Source organism: Drosophila pseudoobscura, chromosome 4, assembly GCF_009870125.1.
Source record: "Drosophila pseudoobscura strain MV-25-SWS-2005 chromosome 4, UCI_Dpse_MV25, whole genome shotgun sequence".
NCBI classification, from domain to species: domain Eukaryota; kingdom Metazoa; phylum Arthropoda; class Insecta; order Diptera; family Drosophilidae; genus Drosophila; species Drosophila pseudoobscura.
Window position 1 is genome coordinate 20,338,070 of NC_046681.1, and position 21,998 is coordinate 20,360,067.

The window sequence follows — 21,998 nt, forward strand, 5'->3', positions numbered from 1 at the left end:
TATGTATTTATGAAATCAAATTACTTGAAACTTTTCGGCCACAGAGCGGCTTTAGGCCTCGTTTCGGGCTGTCGCATGCACGCACATTAATTTGCATAACTAATGGCAGAAAAAAAAGGAACTTCGAGCGGCCCAAAACTCTGAAAAATATGTCAAAAACTGCAAAACTTGGGATGACACACAATGGACAAAAAGAGAGAGAGAGAGAGCCCGAAACGTGCCTGGATACGCATCGGGCAGCTGCAAGAATGTCTTCAAAATTAATTCAAACTCATAAAATATTGACATTCAAGAGAGTCTGTTCTAAAATGGGGGGGGGTGGGGCCCACACGTATTCCAGGACAGGACCCTGCTTCATCTCGTATTTGTCTAGTTGTCAATTTTTAATGTGGCTGCTTGACAAATCAATTCTGTGACTGCAACAAATGAAACGAACAAAGGACTACTTGGAAAACTTTCGGATCGGGCCACACAAAGAGCGGACAATGTCAACGTCTTTAGGATAATTTGATTCGGATGCCAGGGCTCTCAGGACTCACAGGACTCTCAGAACTGGCTGCCTGTTCTCGGACTGTTTTGCCAAATTGATGGAATTTTAAATTTGTTTTGCCAGGCAACCGTCCATTGACTGGCAATTAGAATAATTTTGTCAGCTGCTGCTAGAGCCGAGGCCCCTGCTGCTCTGTGGCTGCTGATGGGTGATGGGACTTAAATATTTGCCAAAATATTTAATAGTCACACGTCCAAGTGAGTTGAGGGTTGAAGGCCGCGCCGTATCTACGAATATTTGGTACATTATTTAATCAATTTAAGCCCTGGAAAACCCTCTCAACCGGAGTATCCAACAATCTGTTTAGAATCTCTCAACATTTTCCAAGCACAAACACAAATCACCGAATAACCAAACAGGTTCCTGCTCAAAGCCGCACACAAACACTCGCTCGCACGATGCTTTCTCCATGCGTATTAAGTGTAATTAACTTGGCCAGAAACTTTCACTGGGCTCAAGCAGGAGCAGGAGCTGGAGCTGGAGCAGGACCTCAAGGCAATGCCTAAGCCTTTGTTTGCTTATTGCCATCAGGCCCAGTCTTTGTTGTATAATTTAAATGGATTTTGTGGTTATTTTAAAGATAACCATTGCAGGCCTTATCTGCAGCATAATAAGTCTAAGCACGGCATGTGGTTGCCACGCTGCTTGGGCCGGCTTTGCTTTCCTCTTTGCCGGGTTCCCGGTTCCGGGCTGGGGCTGGGACTGGGGCGGTCTGAGGGCTTCGTAATTTATATAAGTTCCGGTTGACCCAGTTAAAGGCTCAGCGACGAAAGGATTTACAGGCCAAGCAATTTGGCCACGATGCAGGCGTTTTTGCAATTGAAAAAACTTCATAGCCGTCGGATCATTGTGTATTTTTTATCTAAATAATCCGCATATTTATTTTTAAAGATACACACATATTTTCGACCTCCCCACCCCACCCCCCAACCCCCAATTGACAATTCACAAAAGCTCAACACTTTGGCTGTGAGAAAAAAAATCAATTTATATGTTAATTCGTAAGCAAAATCCACAACGCCCGGGGAAAAGTGTGTGAAAGCTTTTGGCCATCCGGCCGCCACACGCTTTGGCTCTCTTTGGCCAAACAACACCGGAAAAAGGAAAGTTGAACAAAGTACGAGGTAGGTGCCAAAACTGACATTTGCCGGGCCAATGTGTGCGATTGGTGTGGGAGGAGAGGAGGGCAGGGCAGGGCAGCCCTGACCAGGACCTGACCATAGCGTGGAGTTTGGGCCAAGAAGCAGCAAGAAAATCATCAATAGCTTCCCTCTGAAGGCTCTATATGTAGCTTCTACACTTTTATCTCATAGAACCCCGTTTGGTCACCCTCCCTGACCCTCATTGTTAACTTTAAAGCGTTACCCTTCAAGGGAGCGCAAAAAAAAAGGGCATGCTCATAAATCTCGAAAAAAGAAATACCTACAATTGTTGTATTGTCTTTTAACTTTTGGCTTTTGAATCGGGTACGGCAGCCGCTTAAGCCATGTCGAGTTAGCCTTAGTCCGGGTAAACAACTCTCTGCCCCCCACCCGACCCCACTTGGGGGGGGGGGGGCCCTCGCTGGTGGGAGAGCCATCGCATTCGCATTCGCACAAAGTTCAAGATTTAGATGCGTTAAGCGTTATTTATGGCCGCAAATAAATAAGGCTTAAACCATACGCAATGCCTCACTGTGGCGTTGAAAGTTTTCGACGTTCATTCCAATTTGGGTGTGTGCGTGGGTGGTCCTGTGCGGTGTATGTGTGTGGGAATGGCCAAGGGATGTGCAGAGCTGTCTAATTAGGAAACGTTTCCATATGGCAGGGGGAGGCGGGACGAGCGCGGCGTGGCGTGGTATTCAAATGGTCACAAAGTTGAATAATCGTATGTCTGGGATTTCCCCAGAAGAGTCCTCCACCTCTACCTCTACCTCTACCTTACCATATGTCGGGCCATCATGTAGAGCATGATCCACAGTCGGTTCTCAGTTTGATTTACTTGTATTCGCGCTCGGCACGTCAAACGGCGAAACAGCACGCCAACTACTCTCCGAGCATTGCCGAACCATTCCTCTCCGACACTCACTGTGTGCAACGCAATTATGAGTACAGTGGTCGGTCTTTCTCTTTCCAACGCACACACATTGCAGCAGAAGCACACGCTCAACGCGCGCTCTCCTCATCTCGACGCTTTTGATCCTCTCTGAGCGAGTCGTCGTCTCTCACAGCAATGGGACCGAAAGTGAACGCGAATGAACAAGCACAGAAATAGACCAGGCAGTGGACAGTAACCAACGGTAAATGGTAAAGAAGGCAACGAAAGGGCACACCGCGAACAGAATACACTGAGAATAATATTTGCATCCGACACACACAAGTGAACGATAGTTATTTTGAAACTATCGATAGAAAAACTCGACTCAGGAAAACGCTGCCAGACTGCTGCGTCTGCTGCGGTGTTGCCATTTTAGCCTTTTTAAGGCTAGAGCTGGCACTTTGCCTTTTTTTGCCTTGAGGCAAATCGAACAAAAAGCAGACTTGCTGTACGTGTTTTAATTGATGGTATATTGTCGTTGAAACAGAAACATTCTGGGACATTGGATCGTCCACTCTCGCATTGGGCATGATCGTAGTCGCCATAGGTATGCCTCAGGGATCGCTCAGTTCAACTGGATGGTCCTTTGCTAGCTTTGCCACAGATCTCCGCCGAAAGTCGTTTTACTTGTCCCCCTTGGCCTTCACTTCGAAGGCCGGATATGTGTACTCATCGATGGCCTTGAGGTTCTGGATGATGAACTCCTTGACGGCGGCCACGTATTCGGCGGCCGCCAGGATCAGCTGCTTGAAGGCCTCAATGACACGACCCTCGCCCTGCAGTTGCCCCTTGAAGCACTCCTCAGAGACCTGGACGATGTAGCCGCGCAATCCCAGTATCTGGGCCTGGGCCGCAGCGAACATCTCGAAGGCCTCCTTGGGGATTTGTCCCTTAATTTCAAAGTCGCACGTCATTATGATCTGGCTGGCATCTTCCTTGGCCTTGGACATTATCACACAAATTTTGTACAGGCTGTAATTTGTTCCAAAACGGAGTTGTTGAAAAACAAAAAGTAAATCTGATGTTCAGGGCGAGGAGTGTGAAAGTTGATCAAAGCAAAGGCGTTAGGGGGTCCTTTTCTTCCCCATGAATCAGCCATGAGGCCGCGTTTCCTTCCCCGTAGGCTCTCTTCCATGGAAATGCCTGCCAATATTTCTAGAAAATATCTGCAGCTTGCCACTGACGCACAAAGCATTAAAGTGAGAGTTTCCCCTATCAAAGGAATCAGAAATTAATCAAAAACATTTAAATCTACTTACAACATTGAACATTCAATTAATATTTGAACACATGCAGACTCGTCGTAGCCTCTTTTTTTGTTTTTGTGTTAGCCATGTCCATTCATAATGGACAGGACAGCAGCGGCTGTAAAGTAAATAAAATAATTAATTGCCGAGCTGAATTAAGCTGTTCATAATTTTCACAGCCAGTGAATGGCAATGGCATTGCGGGGGGTTGGGGGGAGGGGCAACAAAAAAGCCAGGAGACACTGACTGAACCTTTGAACACTGAACAGATCGCATTATGAATACGTAAACAAGCCGCACTGTTGTTTGAACTAATTAATTTTGAAAATTTAAATACGAGCCAAGCTAATTACGATAGGTTGTGCCACATGCCGGTGCAACAGGACCACCCCACCACCCCCCATCCCCACCTGCCTGTGCACTCAATAAATGCGATACAAAATTGTTAATTAAATTTTCCAAAAATGAACTTCGTCGAGCGTTGAGCGGCAAATCAAATCAACTGCCTCTGCATCAACTGCATTATTAAATGGAAGTAGTACGCCTTTTTGGGGGGGGGGGGGGGGGGGGCCGGCCAAAATCAAGGCCGGCCGCAGAGAAATCTGTTCAATTTACCTTGGGCAAATGCCAGAGCCGCCCCGCAACGCCTCGCCCCGCCCAGCTTAGCTCTTATTATATTTGTCAGCCAACATTCGAGTGCCGACGTCCTGCAGTTTGATGAAATTACCATAAATAAATTTTTGCATAGACGCCATTGGAAAATTTGTCACAAATGTCCACTGTGTGCGTGTAGGTGCGTGTGTGTGCGTGTGGTGGTGGGGGGGGGGGGGCCTCTGTACATTTTGCAACAATTTCGCGACTGCGCGGAAATTGCAATTAGAGTCCGCGCCGAGCATAAATAACTTGCAAAATTGTACATGGCCTGTGCCCGCCGCTCTCCGAGATTAGAGAATGGACTAGGGGATACCTCATAGCCCAATGCCCACAACAAATTCAAGCTCTATTTCGTATGAAGGGGTGCCAAAGGACAGTTGCCCGGCCCATCAGTTGGGCACATAAATTATACCAACAAACACGGAACGCAAAAGGCAAACAAAATTGTTACGGGCCATGGCAACCGAAGCTACACAAATCGAAATATCCCATATATATATCGGGGAAAGGGCTAGTAGAAAGGGGCGCCGGAATGAAAGTGGGAGCAGCGTAAAATGAAAATCCAAGCAGCCCTTGTCAGCATGATTAATGATGACGTTTATAGAGGCAACAAACGGGCAACAGCCAGGGGCCAAACGGGCCAAAAGGGCCACCGGGCAATGGAAAACACTTCCTTCTTCCTGGCACTCGAGAAACTGGGCGCTCCCGGAGAGTGTCCGTGCTAATCCACATCATGACTGCAAATAATAGAACTTAATCTATTTTCAATATGGCAGCGGCAGCGCAACGCAACGCAAATTAAGAACTCATCAATTTTTAATGCTTACTCAGTGGGAGATGGGCAAAAGTTTGGGGCCTCCGCAACCCACTTGAAAATACACCCCAGGGAATTGTCCCGGCGAGCTCCGGGAAACTTTGTTGCCGCCCCCCAAACCCTGCCCCTCCCCTGTGCATGTCTTGACCAAGCTTAAGCTTATATCTTGGCAAACAACATAAAAGTTTCACACTTTACCCCGGCCATGTCCTGTTGTAATGCCGCCAGGATGTTGATGTTGTGTGGGGCTTTAAAAAAAAAAAACTTAAATTTGCCCAAAAGATTCCTGCCTCAAAGTCCAGCCTACAATCAGCCAGTGGCCCTCAAAGAAATCGGCCCATAGTTTTGCCCTTCCCTGATGGCCACTCTCATTAGCATTCGTCCACTCGACACTACAAACAAATCCATCGTCCCCCCAATCCAAGCTCATTGCCAGCTAAGCGATTTTAAAGTCGCGAACTGCAAACATCTGCTTTCGGGGGGCTCGGCTGTGATTGAAGGCTGGTCCTGCGTTCCGCTGGACACAGGATATGCTGTCAACCGCCAACAGCAAACACACACGACCCCCGAAACCAGTCACAGACCCAATTCCCAGTCCCAGTCGCAGTCCCAGTCGCAGTGGCAAAGAGTGGAGTCGCCTTCCACTCTCCGAGCATACAGAAACAGATACAGATACAGTGTCAGCAGATACAGCTGCGAATAGAGGCCCAGCATGCTGCTAAACTAATTAACTAAGCGCAGTTGGGGCAGGCTGGGGCAGGCTGTGGCAGTCTGGGGCAGGCTGTGGCAGACTGTGGCAGCGTCACCTTCGCAGCGGCTGTCGTCAGTGCTGTCGCCGGCCGCATCCGGCTTTTCTTTCCGTTTCCCGACTGCAAAAGTGCGTGGTGCAGCCCAGCGAGGGCTGACCCAGGACTACGGCCCTAGCTGGCTCTTCTTGCCCTTTGGAAAACCCTGAGCAGCCCTCGCTTCGACATTGCCATCGACTTTGGTTAGTGTTTTTGTTTGGCGGACATTAGGCGCGGGTCTGGGTCTCGGCAGGGGGGGGCGGGGGGCAATTTCCAGTTGCCAACTCGGCACTCACTTGTTTGGCAATTAATTTGCCGGCGTCTGTTATTTCTTTTCCCCGGCATGAGTGTTGGCAATCTAAACACGGTTATTCGCTAATTAGCAAAAAACAAGCACACAGATACGATTCCAAACCCCCCCGCCGCCCCTCCCCGATTCCGGGGTAGCCCCACAGAAGTTGGAGTCGGAGCGAGGGAGACGGAACGTTACATTTCCCTGTGGTTGTTCCGTGTTTGTTTTCGGTAGGTGCTTGGCCTCGTTGCCATTTATTGGCACCCCCCAGGTCCCAGGTCCCAGCCCCCAGCCCCACACCCACTTTGCTGGCTCCTTTTTTCCGAGCTCTCGCATAAAATTAGGTCGCCATGTAATTAGCTGCTGTTGCTTTAATTTTAGCACTTCAGATTCTTTTTGCACTGCAATTGCATGGAAATCTTCAAGTAGGAAAATTCTAAATTCCACCCAAAGCAGCGGCACTTAAAGGGTGCAGAAAACGTGGCCTCTTTGGGCCTTTGAAACTTTCAAAAGAATTATTAATATTTTTTTGGTTCAAATTCTGTGCTGTGGGTGGAAGTTTTCTTAATGGCTTTGATTCCATTACGCATACGCCGCATAGTACGAAACTTCTAAACGAATATTCAAAACACTTGAAAATGTTTACTGGCAAAGCTATTAGAATATTTTCCAGCATATTTTAGTGGCTCGACTGCCGTCGCTTGGTTGTGTATTAAAATGCCAGAAATAATTTTCTAGTCGCAAAATTTTCTTAGACTTTGGCAGTCGCTCAGTGGCAGGGCAAAAAGGGGTTTCAAAAAAGGGGTACAAAATATAGAGAAAAATGTATATTTGAGGGTTTCAACTATAGCACAATCCAGGAGATTCTCTAGTGACCCTCAAACAAACCTTAACTCTCGATCTACTTCTCTGGAAAATTCGCCCCCATTGAAAACCAGGGTATCTCTGTGTCGTTACCCACTGTTGAGCTGTTTGTCGTTTTAGTTTTCTGCCGAGGTGTGGCTCGACTTGAGTTTCGTTGAGAGTTTTCGTTGCGCACACATGGATAATAAATATTTGCTTTGGTATTTCGATATGAAGTTTTATGCAGTCGGGGATTTTGGGGGTTTGCAAAGTCAGCACGACAGCACGACAGCACAAACAGAAGCACCGGAGGGAATCCCCGGTATATCTCTGCACAAAGCGCATAGTTCATAAGGAGTTCACGGGGGCCACGTCGCTGGGAAAATGCTTCAAATGCTTCGCCAGTTTCTTCCGGGCCAAAAGAGTTGAAACATATCAATCTTCCATATTATTTATGCATACAAAATTTATGCTGCCATTTTTGCTAGAAGCTCGCTTTTCAATTTACTCAATATCGCACATGGCCATAAATCCCGCACATACTCGGACGAGTAGAGTGGAACCCCCCCCCCCTGGAAATCAATTTAATTATGTGGATCCCTGATAACTTAAGCAACTTAATGTATTCTTTATGGCGGCCACATCTATTCAACTGCATTTTGAATATGCTGAGCGATGGCAGAGGCCGGATCAGAGGCCCTTCGAGCCAATATCATGAATAACGATGTAATAAAATACGTGATATGGAAACCAAATTCATCCGCCACATGATGAACTATGCGACTGCCTGAGCTGTTGGGGGTGGGGGGGCTGTTGCACTGCTGGGGGGATAAGCCAGAGCCAACGCATAATTCTTGAGTATTTTCTGTGAATTAGCTGGCATTTCTATGCCATAAACAGGGTCCTGGTCCGGGTCCGGGATCTGTTTTCTGTGCAGGAAATGCTTGCAACTTTGCAGCCACAAATGCAACGGCAGAAATATGATGAGATAATGCTAGAAAATAATAGCTGTGACTACACAGAGGACCCCACCCCACCCTACCCCACCCTACCTTCTCTCGGCCACATAGGCTCTAAGCCCTGCTCATCGGGGGACACATCTCTGGTCAAAGTTGGTTGCAAAATTCCTCTTCTGTCCCTGGCATACCTCCTGGAATAACTTATGGACCCCCGCTGGGACTCCACACAGCCCGGCTCCAGGGCAAAAGTTGCGCTCAGTCTGGCTGCAAATCCTGTGACAGGCAGCAGCACAGACCGGACCCAGGCCGGGCCTCCCCCCCATGGCCCCCATAGCCCCCAGGGGCCGGTCAAGTCCAAAGCGTCTGTGTTTCTGCATATGCAAAATGCAAAATATTCGCTTTAGCTGGAAGTATTTTTTTTGCTTTCGGTTTTAGACCAGCAGCCCAAGCAGGGCATATAGATCTGGCCATAAGCTTTAGATATAGAATCTCTGCAATCCCTGGAGAGCGATGGTGTAGGAGATTCTATTTGGGTTGCAGGCGAGCTCTAGGGATGGATTTTTGGGAGGAGAGGGACACCTACACGGACACCATGGAGCTTATATCACAAGGAGTTTCTCAAGGCGATTCTTGGGTTTATATTTAATTAGTTTTTTATTTTATTTATTACTTTTATTTTTCTTTTATTATTTATTATTTACTGTTGTAGTATTATTTATTTAATTTCTGTTTATTATTTATTTATATTATTATTATTTATTTACTATTTTTTTGTATTATTATTATTAGAGATTTATTGGTTTATATTTAATTAGTTATTTATTTAATAATATGAATTATTTTTTATTACTATTTATTACATTATTAATTTATACTATTATTATTTATTATTTATTTACTATTTGCTTAATTTTTTATTATTATTAGAGATTTATTCTTTTATATTTAATGAGTTATTTATTTATTTATTCATTTTTATTTATTTTTGTTTTACTATTTATTTATTTGTTTATACATTTTGTAGTTTTTTTTTGTTATTATATATACTCTTATTATTTATTTAATATTTTTGTAGTATTATTTATTTATTATTATTTTTTTATATTATTATTAGAGATTTATTTGTTTATATTTATTCAGTTATTTATGGTTTATTTTATTGTTTTAATTTTTTTTGTTAGTTTTATTTTGTATTTTGTTATTTATTTATATTATTATTATCTATTATTCCCCAGAGCATCCCGCAGTCGTGGATACCCGTCTCCCAGTAATTCTTATTTTATTTTCTGTTTACGTTGCTGTTTTCGTTTTCATGCAACGTCGCATTAGGCAAAATGCAAACCACTTTTCCCAGCGTCCTCTCTCTCCCTCTGTCTTTCAACAACAACAAAAAACGAGTGAGGGGGGGGGGGGGGGGGGGGGAACAATCAAGAGCGGCAGCGAGAAATAAAGAAAAATTCTGCATAAATTCGTTGCAGAGCTTTCCCGGTAAATGGCCGCCACTTCTGGGCTGTCAAGTTGGTTAATTTCTTCTCCACCAAAGACTAGTACTCGTCCTCGGACAGCGAGCAGGCTTTAAGGACCCGAGAAGAGGGCTAATTTAATGCCTGGCACAGACAGCTTGACATAATGCCTCGATTACGCTGACACCAGCACGAAAGCACGAAAGCACACAATCGGACAATCGGACAATCGAACAATCAGACAATCAGATATATGCGAATCAATAAAGTGTAAATTGTAACATTAAATAGTCATTAGTGTCTAGAGCCATTTGACCGGAAATTAATCAAGCAATAACCGCACACACACACACACGGGCACACACACACACACACACACACACCCGCAATCACGCAAAACCGCCCGAAAAGGGTTAATGTTTGGTCAAGCTTTTGTACATATCATTAAACACACACACACAAGGGGAGGGGTGACCCTCCCCCCTCCCCCTCCTGATTGCGCCTTGTAGATATGTCAGACAAGTGACGGAAACTGTTTATTATTGCCCCACAGAACGGAAAAGGATAAAGGATGTGTCGAACCCCCCTCCTTCAGCGGGTCGAGGGGTGTGCTTCGAGTGCCCAAAGAAATTGTCAAAAAATATATTTTTGGGGCAAAAGTATGTCGGAGCATTGAATAAATACCATAAATGGATGATGCCCTTAAAGCCGGAACTGCTAACAACATCAAAATCCAAGCAGGCACTGACAACAGCAATTGTGCTCAAGTGGCAGCAACAAAACAAGACCCCACCCCCCCCCCCCCCCCCCCACACACACACAGAGATCCACATCCGGTGGCTAACTTCCGTGTGTCAAGAAGCGCTCAAGCATTCATTTATGAATTTTTATTATTTTTTATATCTTGCCACATGGCCATTGCTTCGGGCTGCCTCTCTCTCTCACTCTCCCTCTCTCGCTCTCTCTGCTTGTTGCCTTTTATATTGTTTTAGAGAACACAACCTGACAGCTATTGCTGGGCGAGTCCTGGACGAGTCAGATCAAAGACATGTTGAATGCAAACAAACTTGTGCGGCTGCACGCAATTAAGTTTTACGGAAATCGTCTATTCGGCATCCGATTTTAATTAAAATCGTTTTGTGTCAGGTAAACATGGCGGCTACAGGCCAGAGTCGGGGGGCGGGGGGTGGCCACGGACACACAACTTATTGAACTTTTGCGGTGGGGGCTCAAAACTTGACAGAAGAGAGGCCCCATCAGAGCACCTCAGGCGGAGGGCAAGAGGTTTTCGATGTAAGTTGGGAGAGGAGGGAGCTCCGAGAGTCTAGAGCTGTCAAGGGCTTGGAGATTCTGGAGGTCTTGGAGGCTCCAAGGTGCTCTGCCTTTTCTCTCAGTGCAGCGGGGGAGTGCATCAGAAGCTAAACGCTGTCCGCTGATATTCATATATGTGCGGGTAAACAGCAGCCAGCTGAGTAGCGCCAAGCAAACACAAACACTCCAACAAATATGGCCACCCACAAGCACACACAAACACACACACACACTGGCACACACACACACACACTGGCACACACACAGATATGTACATTCACGCGTTGATTTCTCAAAACCAAAGTCAGCCAGCCATGAGACCAACAACTAGCAACAAGCCAGAAGCAACGACCAGATGCGACTGTGGGCCAATGGTGGGGGCAGGGGCAGTGGCTACAGTTTGTGGCAGGCGACGCATGCCCTTGTCAACAGAGCTCCACCAAGGGTTGAGGCAGGCAGAAGCCACAGATAGACAGCCATAAATATGAATGCATGCCCCACCGAATGGCGTGAGGGACAGGCACTGGCGGCACTGGAGGCACTGGAGGGCTGCTGCTTGTTATTTACAGCCCGGTCTCGGTCTCGGATCTTGTGGCATAATTTAAGCACCTTGTTTAGCCACTGTTTATGGTGCTGCCATGTCACTGCTTTTGAGGTCATGAGGTCAACACACAATCGCACTTTAAATAATTTATAAATGCTACAAATCACAAAGCGCCGCATTCCGAAAGGGATTTACTTGGGGCACTCGCCAGGACACGCCCGGGCGATACTTACGCAAATCAACAAACAAATCAACGCGACAAAAGTCTGAAATCCTTTTTCGGTAGCTTCCTCCCAACGATTTCCAGCTACTGTCAGCAAAAGATACTTTTTTCGGGCGAACAACGTATGAAATTGTGAAATAAAAACCGCCACCTCTCGTTCTTTTCGGTGTTTCGGTGGGGGGGGAGGGGGAATGGGGCGGGTGGCATTATGCAAACAAGACGGAATCCTTGACAGGCAGCAAGAACCCTTTCCCCCCAGCATCCAGTCTCCCGGCTCGTGTCTGGTTCTCGCGCTTTTGAAGTTGAGAATTTGCAAACACTGGAACACGTCGAGGCCACCCGGGAGGGGGGGGGTCACAGGTGAGAGGTTGCCAGGGAAAGCAGCTGCTGTGCGTTAACGAAGAGGTGTGTGTGCGCCAGTCTGGCAGTTATGATTTTCAAGTGACAGCAACGCACGCACGCACATATATTCCGTAAGTATTTCTGAAGATGCCATCAAAGTTTATCAGCATTTAAAGGAGACACAGGGCCAAAGATACACCGACTAAGAGCATTTTAAGCAGGCTGATCCCATCAAGCAAAAGGTAAACTAGACAGAGAAGTTCCCTTACCAGTTCCCCACCAGCCTCCAAGCCACACACTCGCTTTGCCTTCTCTACAGAGAGACACAGGGCAAAAGATAGACCGACTAAGAGCACATACGATTTGGTTGGGCCATAAATTCCACTAGTTATTCAGTAGTTATGCTTCCATGCCCGACACTCGCCCAAATAAGCATTAAAGCACTGCATTAATCGGCCTCGCGTATCGTTCAAGGCGGGCATATCGCATTGATCGGTAGGCCATTAAATATGCATTTGCTGATATCGTCTAAATCCGCAAACGAAAACAGCTTATGCGGTGTTTGTCGCCCCCCCCTCGAGGCACCCCCTTGGAGCCCCCCCTCGAGCCCCCCCTGGAGCGTGTGTGCGGTTGACAGTCGTAAAGAAAATACATGCAAATCCGAAAAATCAAACAAGAAAAGGCACCAAGTCGCCGCTTTAGATACCTTCACCCGTCGATCGGCGGTCCCTGGCGACCCGGGCAACCCTCTCTGCATGGTATAGAACCCTCCCTGTTGAAAGGGTATTGAACCAACAAACAGAACAATAGAATTTAAATGATTTTAATGCGAGCATTGAATTTTATTGAAGGCATTTTCGGGCGCCACACGGGTGTCCATATGAATACCAACCAGCCGGCGATATCCCGGGGCCCCCAGGCTCTTCATTCGCACTGACAATAATAATAATTGTCAATTGCAGCAGCTGTCGCACGGGTCCGGGCCCAGGACTGGGCTTTTTTCATATTCAATTTCAAATGAAATTTTCATGTGGATCCTCCCTATTGAGGCTTCATTTTGGTGTAAATTTCACGTTAATTCCAAGGGAAATCTCTGGCTCTTGTAGTTTTTATCCTATGAAGATATGTGCTAGGTTTAGGGCCTAAACTTTGATTAGAAATAACTTCAGGCTTCAAGGCCTTGGGCGCCGGCATTTGGGCCGTGGCTGGTTCGGTCTGGATTTAATTTCATTGTTTGTATGCGGCCAGAGGCCCCCGTGGCCTAACTGCATCACTTTGAGTGCTGTCAGACACCGAAACTTTGGCATAATGCAAATGGTAATGACATGTGCTCTCTGGCGAGACCCCAGACCCCAGACCCCACAAACAACGCACATAATAGGCACATAACAACATTATCATTAGCACAGCAGAGGCAGCACATTAAATTGCAATTGCTGGGCTCCCCCATCGGTGGTGGAGCGGCATGTAAATGCTTGTGTCTAATTGATTTTGTTGCATCGGGCGACAAAAGCCCCGTCCTTTCGACGGGCCACATGGCGTATGCGTGCCCTGAAAACGCATTTTAAAGCAGTCCTGCCGCCCCCCTACCCCACCCCTCTGGCACTGTTTGCTCACAAATTTCATTTTGATGAAGCCAATGTGTGCTCAGCAGCCGAGAGTTGGCCTTAAACTAGCTCAAAAGCCCCAGCCAAGTGGCTGGCCAGGTCCCCAGCAGTCTCCCGGCCCGGCCCGGCCCGGACAGACAGCCCCGTCATTAGCATATGTAGTTGAGGCTCCCCAACAAGACAAGCAAAAAACTGTACACCACTCCACGGCCACACCTACACGGCAGCACACACACACACCGGCAGGACCTTGGGGCCGGTTTGAGTTGAGCTGACAGGCGAGCTGTCAAAGCGGATTTTGGAGCACTCGCTGCCAGGTAAACAACAACAGGGCGTCGCGGCACGGCACAACGACCCAAAGATGCTCTTTCGAATGGGCAAGATGGCTTCAAGGAGCTAAATCTCTTAGTAAAAGGGTCAAAAGGTAAGAGTTTGGCTAGAAAGTGAGGCCTAAAATGTGGGACTCTGTTGGGCATACAATCTAGGGATTGCTTAGGGGAGAAATGGGAGAAATTAATGCCAAAAAAGTGGCTTATAGGTGTAGCAAGGCAATAGTAACCATAATTAGAGGTCGGCCATTAGCAGGGCGGCCACAAACAGCTCGCTTTGGCCTCTATCTGCCACTCCATCGATACACTCTGTGGATGATACCCACAGTTATCCCATAGTTATTATCGGTACAGAAATATCGGTGAGGCAAGTGTGAGGGCCTATCGAAACGGGCACTTTGTAAAGGGCTTTCAGAAAGAGCTCCTAATAAATGCAAAAAATTCTAGAATAATTATAGACAGAGAATAGAATAGATATAATCCACTAGCACCCCGAAACAAAGCCCATAGAACACTCTTTGAACAGCCTACATTTGTATATTATTTACCTTTAAATGGCCATCAAAAATATCACTAATAGACCCACTTAGAAGCTTAGCTAATGGGCTCGTTAAGTCCCTGAAAATTATATACATTTCAGAGCTTTATCCATCCCTAAGAGGCTAGTACTGAAATATATACGATCGCTGGGGAATATATTTCAAGGAAATGCCATAGCCATATATTTTCTACATATTTTATTGTAACGAAAGGCGATTAAGTAGGCTGATAAATGCAGGATTATATGAGGAATATCGAGTCTTGGCAACACGTAAGACCCCCAGCTCAATAAAGCCTCCCTTTTTTGTAACCTCCACCCGGAAAATACTCTCTGTTTTAGCAGTTTAAAAACCAATTAAAATCTTCCAAATTTAATATATATTTTTAGAAACAAATACCGTTATTTCCAGGGACAAACTAATTGCAAATTCCTCTAGACCCTGGCGCAGGGGAACGCATGAAAAAGCAAACACCTGTCAGGGGTTTGAGTGTTGGCCAAAAGGGTTTAACAACGTATCTCACTTGTTTCTGTTTCTGTTTTTGTTGTTGCTGTTTCTGTGGCGGTTTGCCCTTGGCCAAAAATGCATTGTTGTTGGTGGCTGGCGGCTCAGCGGCTCTGCGGACAAGCGCCTGTCCCAGATTTGGGACCAAATATCTATGTATCTATGTATCTACGGGTGTATGCATATGCATAAAGTTAATTTATCCTAATGCAGGCTGGCAGGCAGGCGTAGGCCTTTGTCTATGGATGATAAATGTGGCTAAAACCCGATGAAAGGCGTGACAGGGCTCTCTGTTTACTTGGGACACCTTTTGCCTTGGAAAATATGCAAATCTTCTTTAATATTGTGTATTCAGAGGGCAATAAAGTCCTTCTTCTTCATCACCTCGGCGGGATTGCCGTCATCGTCGACCAACAGATGGATGTCCGAATAGTTAATCTTGTCCAGCTCCTCGTAGATTCTATCGTGGAGGAACATCTCCGGGTACTGCGAGACATAGACGGGTATACTCCCTGGTTATACGGAGTGGATAGGGGACCTACCATTTTGGCCATTTTCCAGCATTCCAGGGCGGTTTTGTTGCGGTGCAGGCGCAAGTTGCTGATGGCCAAATAGCCCCAGACATCGGGCACAAAGACCTCCACCTCGGTGCAGCGTGCCAGATACAGAATGGCCTCCTCCAGGCGATTGAGCTGTAATACATCGCTCTACAGTTGAGGAGGGAATCGTGGCAGGGGAGGGCAGGGTCTATGCTTACGTAGTACAGGGCCAGGCCCTTGCCGTAGCTGACGAGGAAGTTCATCTTGTTGCAGTGCTGCGGACACTTGTCGTAGGCCTGGTTGGCCAGCTCGTAGTCGCCGCGATCGAAGGCCAGCCGGCCCAGCCGCATGAGGCTCACCTTGAAGTACTCCCGCTCCTCCTCCTCCTCCTCCTCGATGGTCAGCAGCTCCCTAAAGTAGCGCATGGCCTCGTCGTACCGCCCGCGGGTGTACTCCACATTGCCGTTGATGTGCGCCTGATAGTGGTGCTGGGTGGGGCATGGCATGGCCTTATTTACTGGAGCCTTCCCTGTGCAAGTCTTACCATCAACTTTCCCGCCACACTTTTGCTCGTGGGAAACACCATCACCTTGAACGTCTCGTCTATGTTTCGCTGCAGAATCTTGAGCGTGCTCGTCACCAGATACGCCTCCGTGGCCGTGAAACACGATTGGATCTCGTCGAAGACCACCTCGGCAAAGCCGTAGGCCCCGATCCGGGCAAACGTGGTGAAGACCGGATAGAACTTGACGTGCATCATGGTGCTGGCGCTGCTCTGCTCGAACTCCTCGGGCAGGAAGAGCTCGAAGAGCGAGACCGGGGTGCCGGCGAGATTCTTTCGCGGCACGCCGTACAGATTCTCGAACCGCAGCCGCGTGAACTCCATGCCGGGCAGGTAGTCGTGCCGCTTGTAGTAGCAGTACAGCAGCACGTAGGCGTCCAGGTCGAGGGTGTTCTTGGCCACAAACTCCCGCAGACTGGCGATCATGCTGGCGTACGCCTGCAGACGCCGCTCCTCGTCCTCCGACTCCAGGTCCAGCATGTAGTCGATGTAGAGCTTGCCCAGGGAGCTGGTGGGGGGGAGGGGTATCTCGTGACTGAGTCGTCGTTCTCTGTTTTCGGGGGCTGGGACTCACGGAAAGTATTCGCCCACCCAGCCGCCGCCCACGGGGTTCCGGAAGTACCTCGAAGCCTGCCGGAACTTGGCGTTCTCCAGGCTGTTCAGGAAGTTGTAGAAATTGAACAGCAGCTGGTGGGAGTTGCTGTCCCGCAGGTCCTCGAAGATCTGGCCCGCGAGCTCGCGCTCTCCAATCAGGCACATGAGGCGCACCTCCTCCATGAGGTGGATCATGTGCAGCTGCTCGTACTCAAAGTTCACCACACAATTGCAGACGCTCTCCCAGCTGCAGGCGGCCAGCAGCCGTTCGATGCGCTCCATCAGCTCCTTGTACATGTGCGTGAGCATCGCCTGAGGAGAGTCTAGGGACTTGAGCATCAATCTAGAGGGTGGAGCCTTGGGCCTACCCTGAACTCCAGGTTCGTCTTGGTGGGCATGCGTATGTTGAAGTCGCAGCCGCAGATCTTCAGCAGCAGATTGTTGAGGTTCGCCAGCTGGCAGCAGAAGTAGTCCTGCCCCTCCGCCATGGTCCGGAGGTCCCGCTTCACAATGACCGCGATCATGTCCGAAATGAGATCGTCGAAGGAGCGGTACAGCTCCAGCAACAGATTGTGATCGTCCTCGGCCTCGATGAGGAACGTGTGGTCGAAGCAGCGCAACAGCTTGGCCCTCTTCAGCAGGTCCTCGTTGTACTTGTCCAGGTTCTCGTTGCGCTGGACAATCGACTGGAAGAAGCAGATCTTGACGCTGGCGAACATGGGACCCATGTCTAGGGTGCCCCGCTTCACCAGGCTCTTCGTCGAGTCCATCGGGTAGGGATTCAGAGTGCTGGCAAAGCGGCAGTAGTTCACTGGAGAAGAGGCAGGGCAATGAAGGAAATGAAACCCCTTTGAATAAAGCCTCGAATAGGTACCATCTGGATAGCCGAATATGCTGGGATTGAGCACACCCTCGTACAGGACATTGGCGGGGGACTCGTGGTAGAGTTGGAGCAGCAGCTCGTGGCTGTTGTGGAGCACGGCCGCCTCCAGGATGCGGCGCATCTCCTCGTTGAGCACATAGCGGTGCATGGAGTTGTTGACGAGGGCCAGGTCCGTGAATATATCGATGGAGTTGCTGCCAAAGTCCACGTCCTTCTCCCAGAGCAGCAGGCGGAAGACGCGCTGCAGCTTGACGCGGATATTCGTGTCCATCTGATTGAAGCTGTAGCTGCGGAAGGGATTGATGTCCCGCTTGATGTTCTCCCACACAATGCTCGTGTTCTGCTCGCTGATCACCTCCGACCCGAAGCCGTAGAAGGTGCAGAGGGGCACCACCAGCCGGTCGCCCCGCTCGTCGGGCACTCGCGCCCGGAAGGAGATGCTGAGGCCCAGCTCGGAGGCCATCTGGTGCAGCACCTCGGGCACGTTGTACACCGACTCGAGGGTGACGAAGGCCAGGTTGGTGAAGTTGAACTCCTTGAGGATCGGCAGGATGGAGTACATGTGCCACACGGTGCAGGTGGTCGTCTGGTCCGCGCTGGGGCCCTTCAGCTCCGGATACAGATACACCGTGATGTCGCTGATGAAGCGCCGCCGCTGGAACAGCTGCAGCAGATCGCAGTGGCCGCGCGACAGCATCTCCAGATGCCCCTCCGTGAAGCCCCCCTCCTCGGCGTCCCCCTCGTACCAGGCAGGCTCTTCGAGGACCCCGTCGGGGCTGGCACTCTCCTCGGCTGGCACGTCCAAGGGCGTGGCCGTGGTGTCCCCGATCAGATCGGCCTCCTTTGGCCTCTCCTTCGCCCCCCTCTTGGGTAGCCTGGGCACCCGCCGGTAGAGCGTGATCACCAGGGGATTGTCGCTGAACACATTCATGTCCTCCATATCGTCCTGCATCACGCCCAGCGCGAACACGGGCCTCTGGATGGCGAACTCGTGCTGGTAGATTATCGTCTCCGTGGTGTAGTGCTCCTGCATCTTCTGCAGCGAGTTCTTGGCGTGGTACAAGTGCAGCTCCAGCGGGTGCTCCGACTCCGGCAGCATCTTCGTCTCGTTCAGCTGAATGTACAGGAAGACCCTGGGCGGCTTCGGCTTCGGTTTCGGCTGCACCAGGACATCCGCCATGGAGCCCTCGTTGCTGGCCGGCGTGGCTGTGGGTCTCTGCTTCGAGATTCGCGAGGAGCGGACCACCGAGCCCTTGCTTCTGTTGGTCTTCTCCATTTGGTTGAATAAAATATATATTTAGCAATAGCTAGTGGAATATTTTCAGTGTTGAAGGGTAAGGCTTTGATTCCTGTGTATCTGTGGGGGGAACAATGTATCTGCTCCCATGTCCCACCTTTTGGGCCCCTCCTTTCGGCCCTCGTTGGTGTATCTTTTTAGGTTTCTAAACAATAAACACTTCAACAAGTTGGCCCCCCCTCCCCACTGCTATCGCGGCTCTTACTGCCGGCTTTATGGCTCCCAGACATATAAGTTTTATGAGACACGGTTGGGTCGTAAAGCATATTTCGGCATTCGGGATACGGCAAAGTGTTAAAAAGCGTGGGCCATGATGCGGCGGCGGCGTCTTGAATTTTATATCACAGCTGGAAAATTACATTTTGGCCAGACGCCACCTTGAGATCTGATCAGACCTGCCTGCCCCCCCCCCCTTTATATGGAAATCTGCAGAGCTCAGGAGATATTCTTTACCATTTCTTTGCCCCAAGAAAAGAACTGGAACCGAATTGTTTTTCCCCCCGAAAACTAGCAGCAAAGAAAGTCAATTTATTTGATATAATTTCCATGTTTTTTGCAGCTCTTTTCTGGTCTTTGTTTTCTTCGGGAAATTAAACTTTTAACCAAAGTTTGCGCACACATCAAGGAACAAAATAAGAGAACAAAAAATTAACACTTGACCTGTGACTTGTGCTCTGCAAATGACGGGGGGCGTGGTGGTGGGTGGTTGTGGGTGGTGGGGCCGGGCATTAGGTAAACTTATGCCATATATTCCAATTTATTGCCTGCTCGAGGCTCGAAATGTTATTATACCCTTTTGTCACAGCTGAGAGGGGTATATAGGGTTCTTGGGGATGTATGTGACGGCCGGAAGGAAGCATTTTGAACCAACAAAGAAGGTGTATCTGCGTCTGTTCTTGATTAACTTCAACCCAGTTGAAAAATGGAATGTTACCTGGATTTCTGAGTATACGATATGCCCATTGATTCAGCCATCTCCCGCACCTTTAATGGGCAATCTGCCAATAGGAGATGGAGGATTTCTGTTACATTGTCCTTCGTGGTAGCCATTTTTGGGGCATCTGCGAGAGGCTCTTCAAATACCGACGTGCCACCAGGTTGAAACTCGCTAAATCCATTATTAAAGATCGCCATCGAAGGAGACGAGTCTCCGAACACACCATACAAGCGCTCTTTGATTGCGCTGCCCAATTTCCCTTCCAAAAATAAGAATCTCCGACCGATATGGCTCTTTTTCCACGCCCGCTTTCGCACGTGGTCAAAAAGAAACTACGAGTCCGATTCGTCTAAAATGGTGACAGTATCCGCCTACAAGAATGCCACACAGGTTAGAAAATCTCCTTTGCCGTACTGGCACCATCGGCCGATTAGGCTACGTTCGTCTCAGACCATCTTCGTCTAAACCTTCTTCAGATATAAACCCTGCTTGTAAGGTCCAAAGATCCAGCGGCATCCACAGCTTAAAAGACACCACAACCTTGTTGCTATCAAATAGATATATATATTGAGAGTTTTTGGTACAGAAACGAGTTCTTTCTTCTTCCGACACGACTCCTACCTTCTCGATTTGCCCTTCATTTAGGACCAGGAGTCGATTCCCAAAGGAGTGGCCGTTCACTGGATTGTATATGGGCATATATTCGGTATTTTCCCAGTGTGGCCTTACATTTATGGCTTGTGAATATACACTACGACTGCCGTATTACCCGATATAGGCTATATAAAACCTTTAGGTGTTATTATAGGGTTTATTATCCCATCGACCCACAAAAGCCAGTAGAAAGAAGGATTATTTCCATCAATAATAAACTCATTTTCCTAGGGAATATTTCCATACATTTGTCTGTTTATTACTGGGTATTTTCCAGTCGCAATGCCTAGCACTTCGAAGGCCTCCATATTTGTTTTAATGTGGGTCAGGCTTGAGCCTGTGGAATTTGCATGTCCGAGAGCCGCGCCCCTCCCCCCCGCCCCCTCGGGCCAACTCAAGATTCCGTGTGCGAATTTCTGGGCATCCCGCTGGGCTCCCCCCCAGCTGAGGCTCCAGCAGGCAGTGTCAAAGGAAAGAAAACTTAAAATGCAGCGCTGCCATCTTTAATATAACTTAATCCTTTTTGTGGGGGGGGTGGCTATGCACACACTGCCCCTGCCCCTGCCCCTCCCCCAGCCCCCTCTCCCTCTCCCTACCCCTGCCCCTCTCCTTACCCCTCTCGCTCTCCCTCCCCCTCTATGTGTGTTGTAACTTGCGAATTATGGCGCTAATACCACTGTGTGCTTATGAGCCCGCTCTGCAGGCATGTGTGTGTGCGTGTATCTGTGTGTGTGTGGTGTGTGTGTGTGTGTGTGTGTAATGCAGCTCTTGTTACTTTAGCAAGTTGACTTTGGGGATCATCATTAGAGAGAGGAGGAGGAGGAGGGAGAGGGAGAGGCAGTGGGTGCTGCGTTTGAGTTTCTTATGTTAAATGCCTGACGACGACGACGACGACGACGGCTTAGCTGCCTCGGCCGTGGCATGCCACAAAGGGAGTTATTTGTGTAAAGAATTTTAATTATAGTCGAAGATTAGTCCAGTCACAAATCGTAGACCTAGAGGGTTTCCATTGGCTGCCATTCTAGCCTCGAATCTGCCCCCTTTTTTCCTGAAATCAAATCTCTTACCCTTTCAATCGTTTAGCCGAGATCTTTGGGCACAAATTTAAGCTTTTCCCAAACAAATATGTTTAATAACTCCGCCAAAGCCCTGGCTTTCGGTGACTTTGTGGCAGGCCACAAAAAAAAGGCAATGAAATCATCTCCTAATCCACTGGATTTATGCGAAATTTAATTAAAAAATAAACAATAACTATTTTTCGGAAATTCCCTTTTAAAATTCCAATCAATACAGATCTGTATCTGTATCTTTTAGGCATCTAAATTTCAGCAGTATCTGCTGGCTGCAATGTATCTACCCCTTTGGCATTCAGGGTATCTGCTGGAGCAGGTGGTGGGGGGTGGGGGGCAAAAAAAAGCATCTAAAACCGCAACAAAACCAGCTACACGGT

General features: G+C 48.3%; 2 protein-coding genes across 3 annotated transcripts; both read right to left on the bottom strand.

The window, feature by feature from the left end:
- Window positions 1-3,078: 3,078 nt before the first annotated feature.
- LOC6902860 (acylphosphatase-1-like) lies at window positions 3,079-3,651 on the bottom strand. Its single transcript, XM_002132560.3, has one exon. The coding sequence runs from the start codon at window positions 3,574-3,576 to the stop codon at window positions 3,250-3,252; it is 327 nt and encodes a 108-aa protein (XP_002132596.2). The 5' UTR covers window positions 3,577-3,651; the 3' UTR covers window positions 3,079-3,249.
- Window positions 3,652-15,351: 11,700 nt separating this feature from the next.
- Window positions 15,352-19,012, bottom strand: LOC4816992 (uncharacterized). 2 transcript variants are annotated; one of them, XM_001356467.4, is made up of 7 exons: window positions 17,652-19,006; window positions 17,146-17,588; window positions 16,758-17,089; window positions 16,166-16,691; window positions 15,840-16,109; window positions 15,625-15,774; window positions 15,352-15,568 (listed from the first exon to the last, which is right to left on the bottom strand). In XM_001356467.4, the coding sequence occupies exons 1-7, from the start codon at window positions 18,934-18,936 to the stop codon at window positions 15,434-15,436; spliced, it is 3,141 nt and encodes a 1,046-aa protein (XP_001356503.3). In that variant the 5' UTR covers window positions 18,937-19,006; the 3' UTR covers window positions 15,352-15,433. The 2 variants fall into 2 exon arrangements, with proteins under 2 accessions (XP_001356503.3, XP_033236236.1); XM_033380345.1 differs by lacking the exons at window positions 15,352-15,568; window positions 15,625-15,774; window positions 15,840-16,109; window positions 16,166-16,691 and having other exon boundaries at window positions 16,913-17,100; window positions 17,652-19,012.
- Window positions 19,013-21,998: the final 2,986 nt, after the last annotated feature.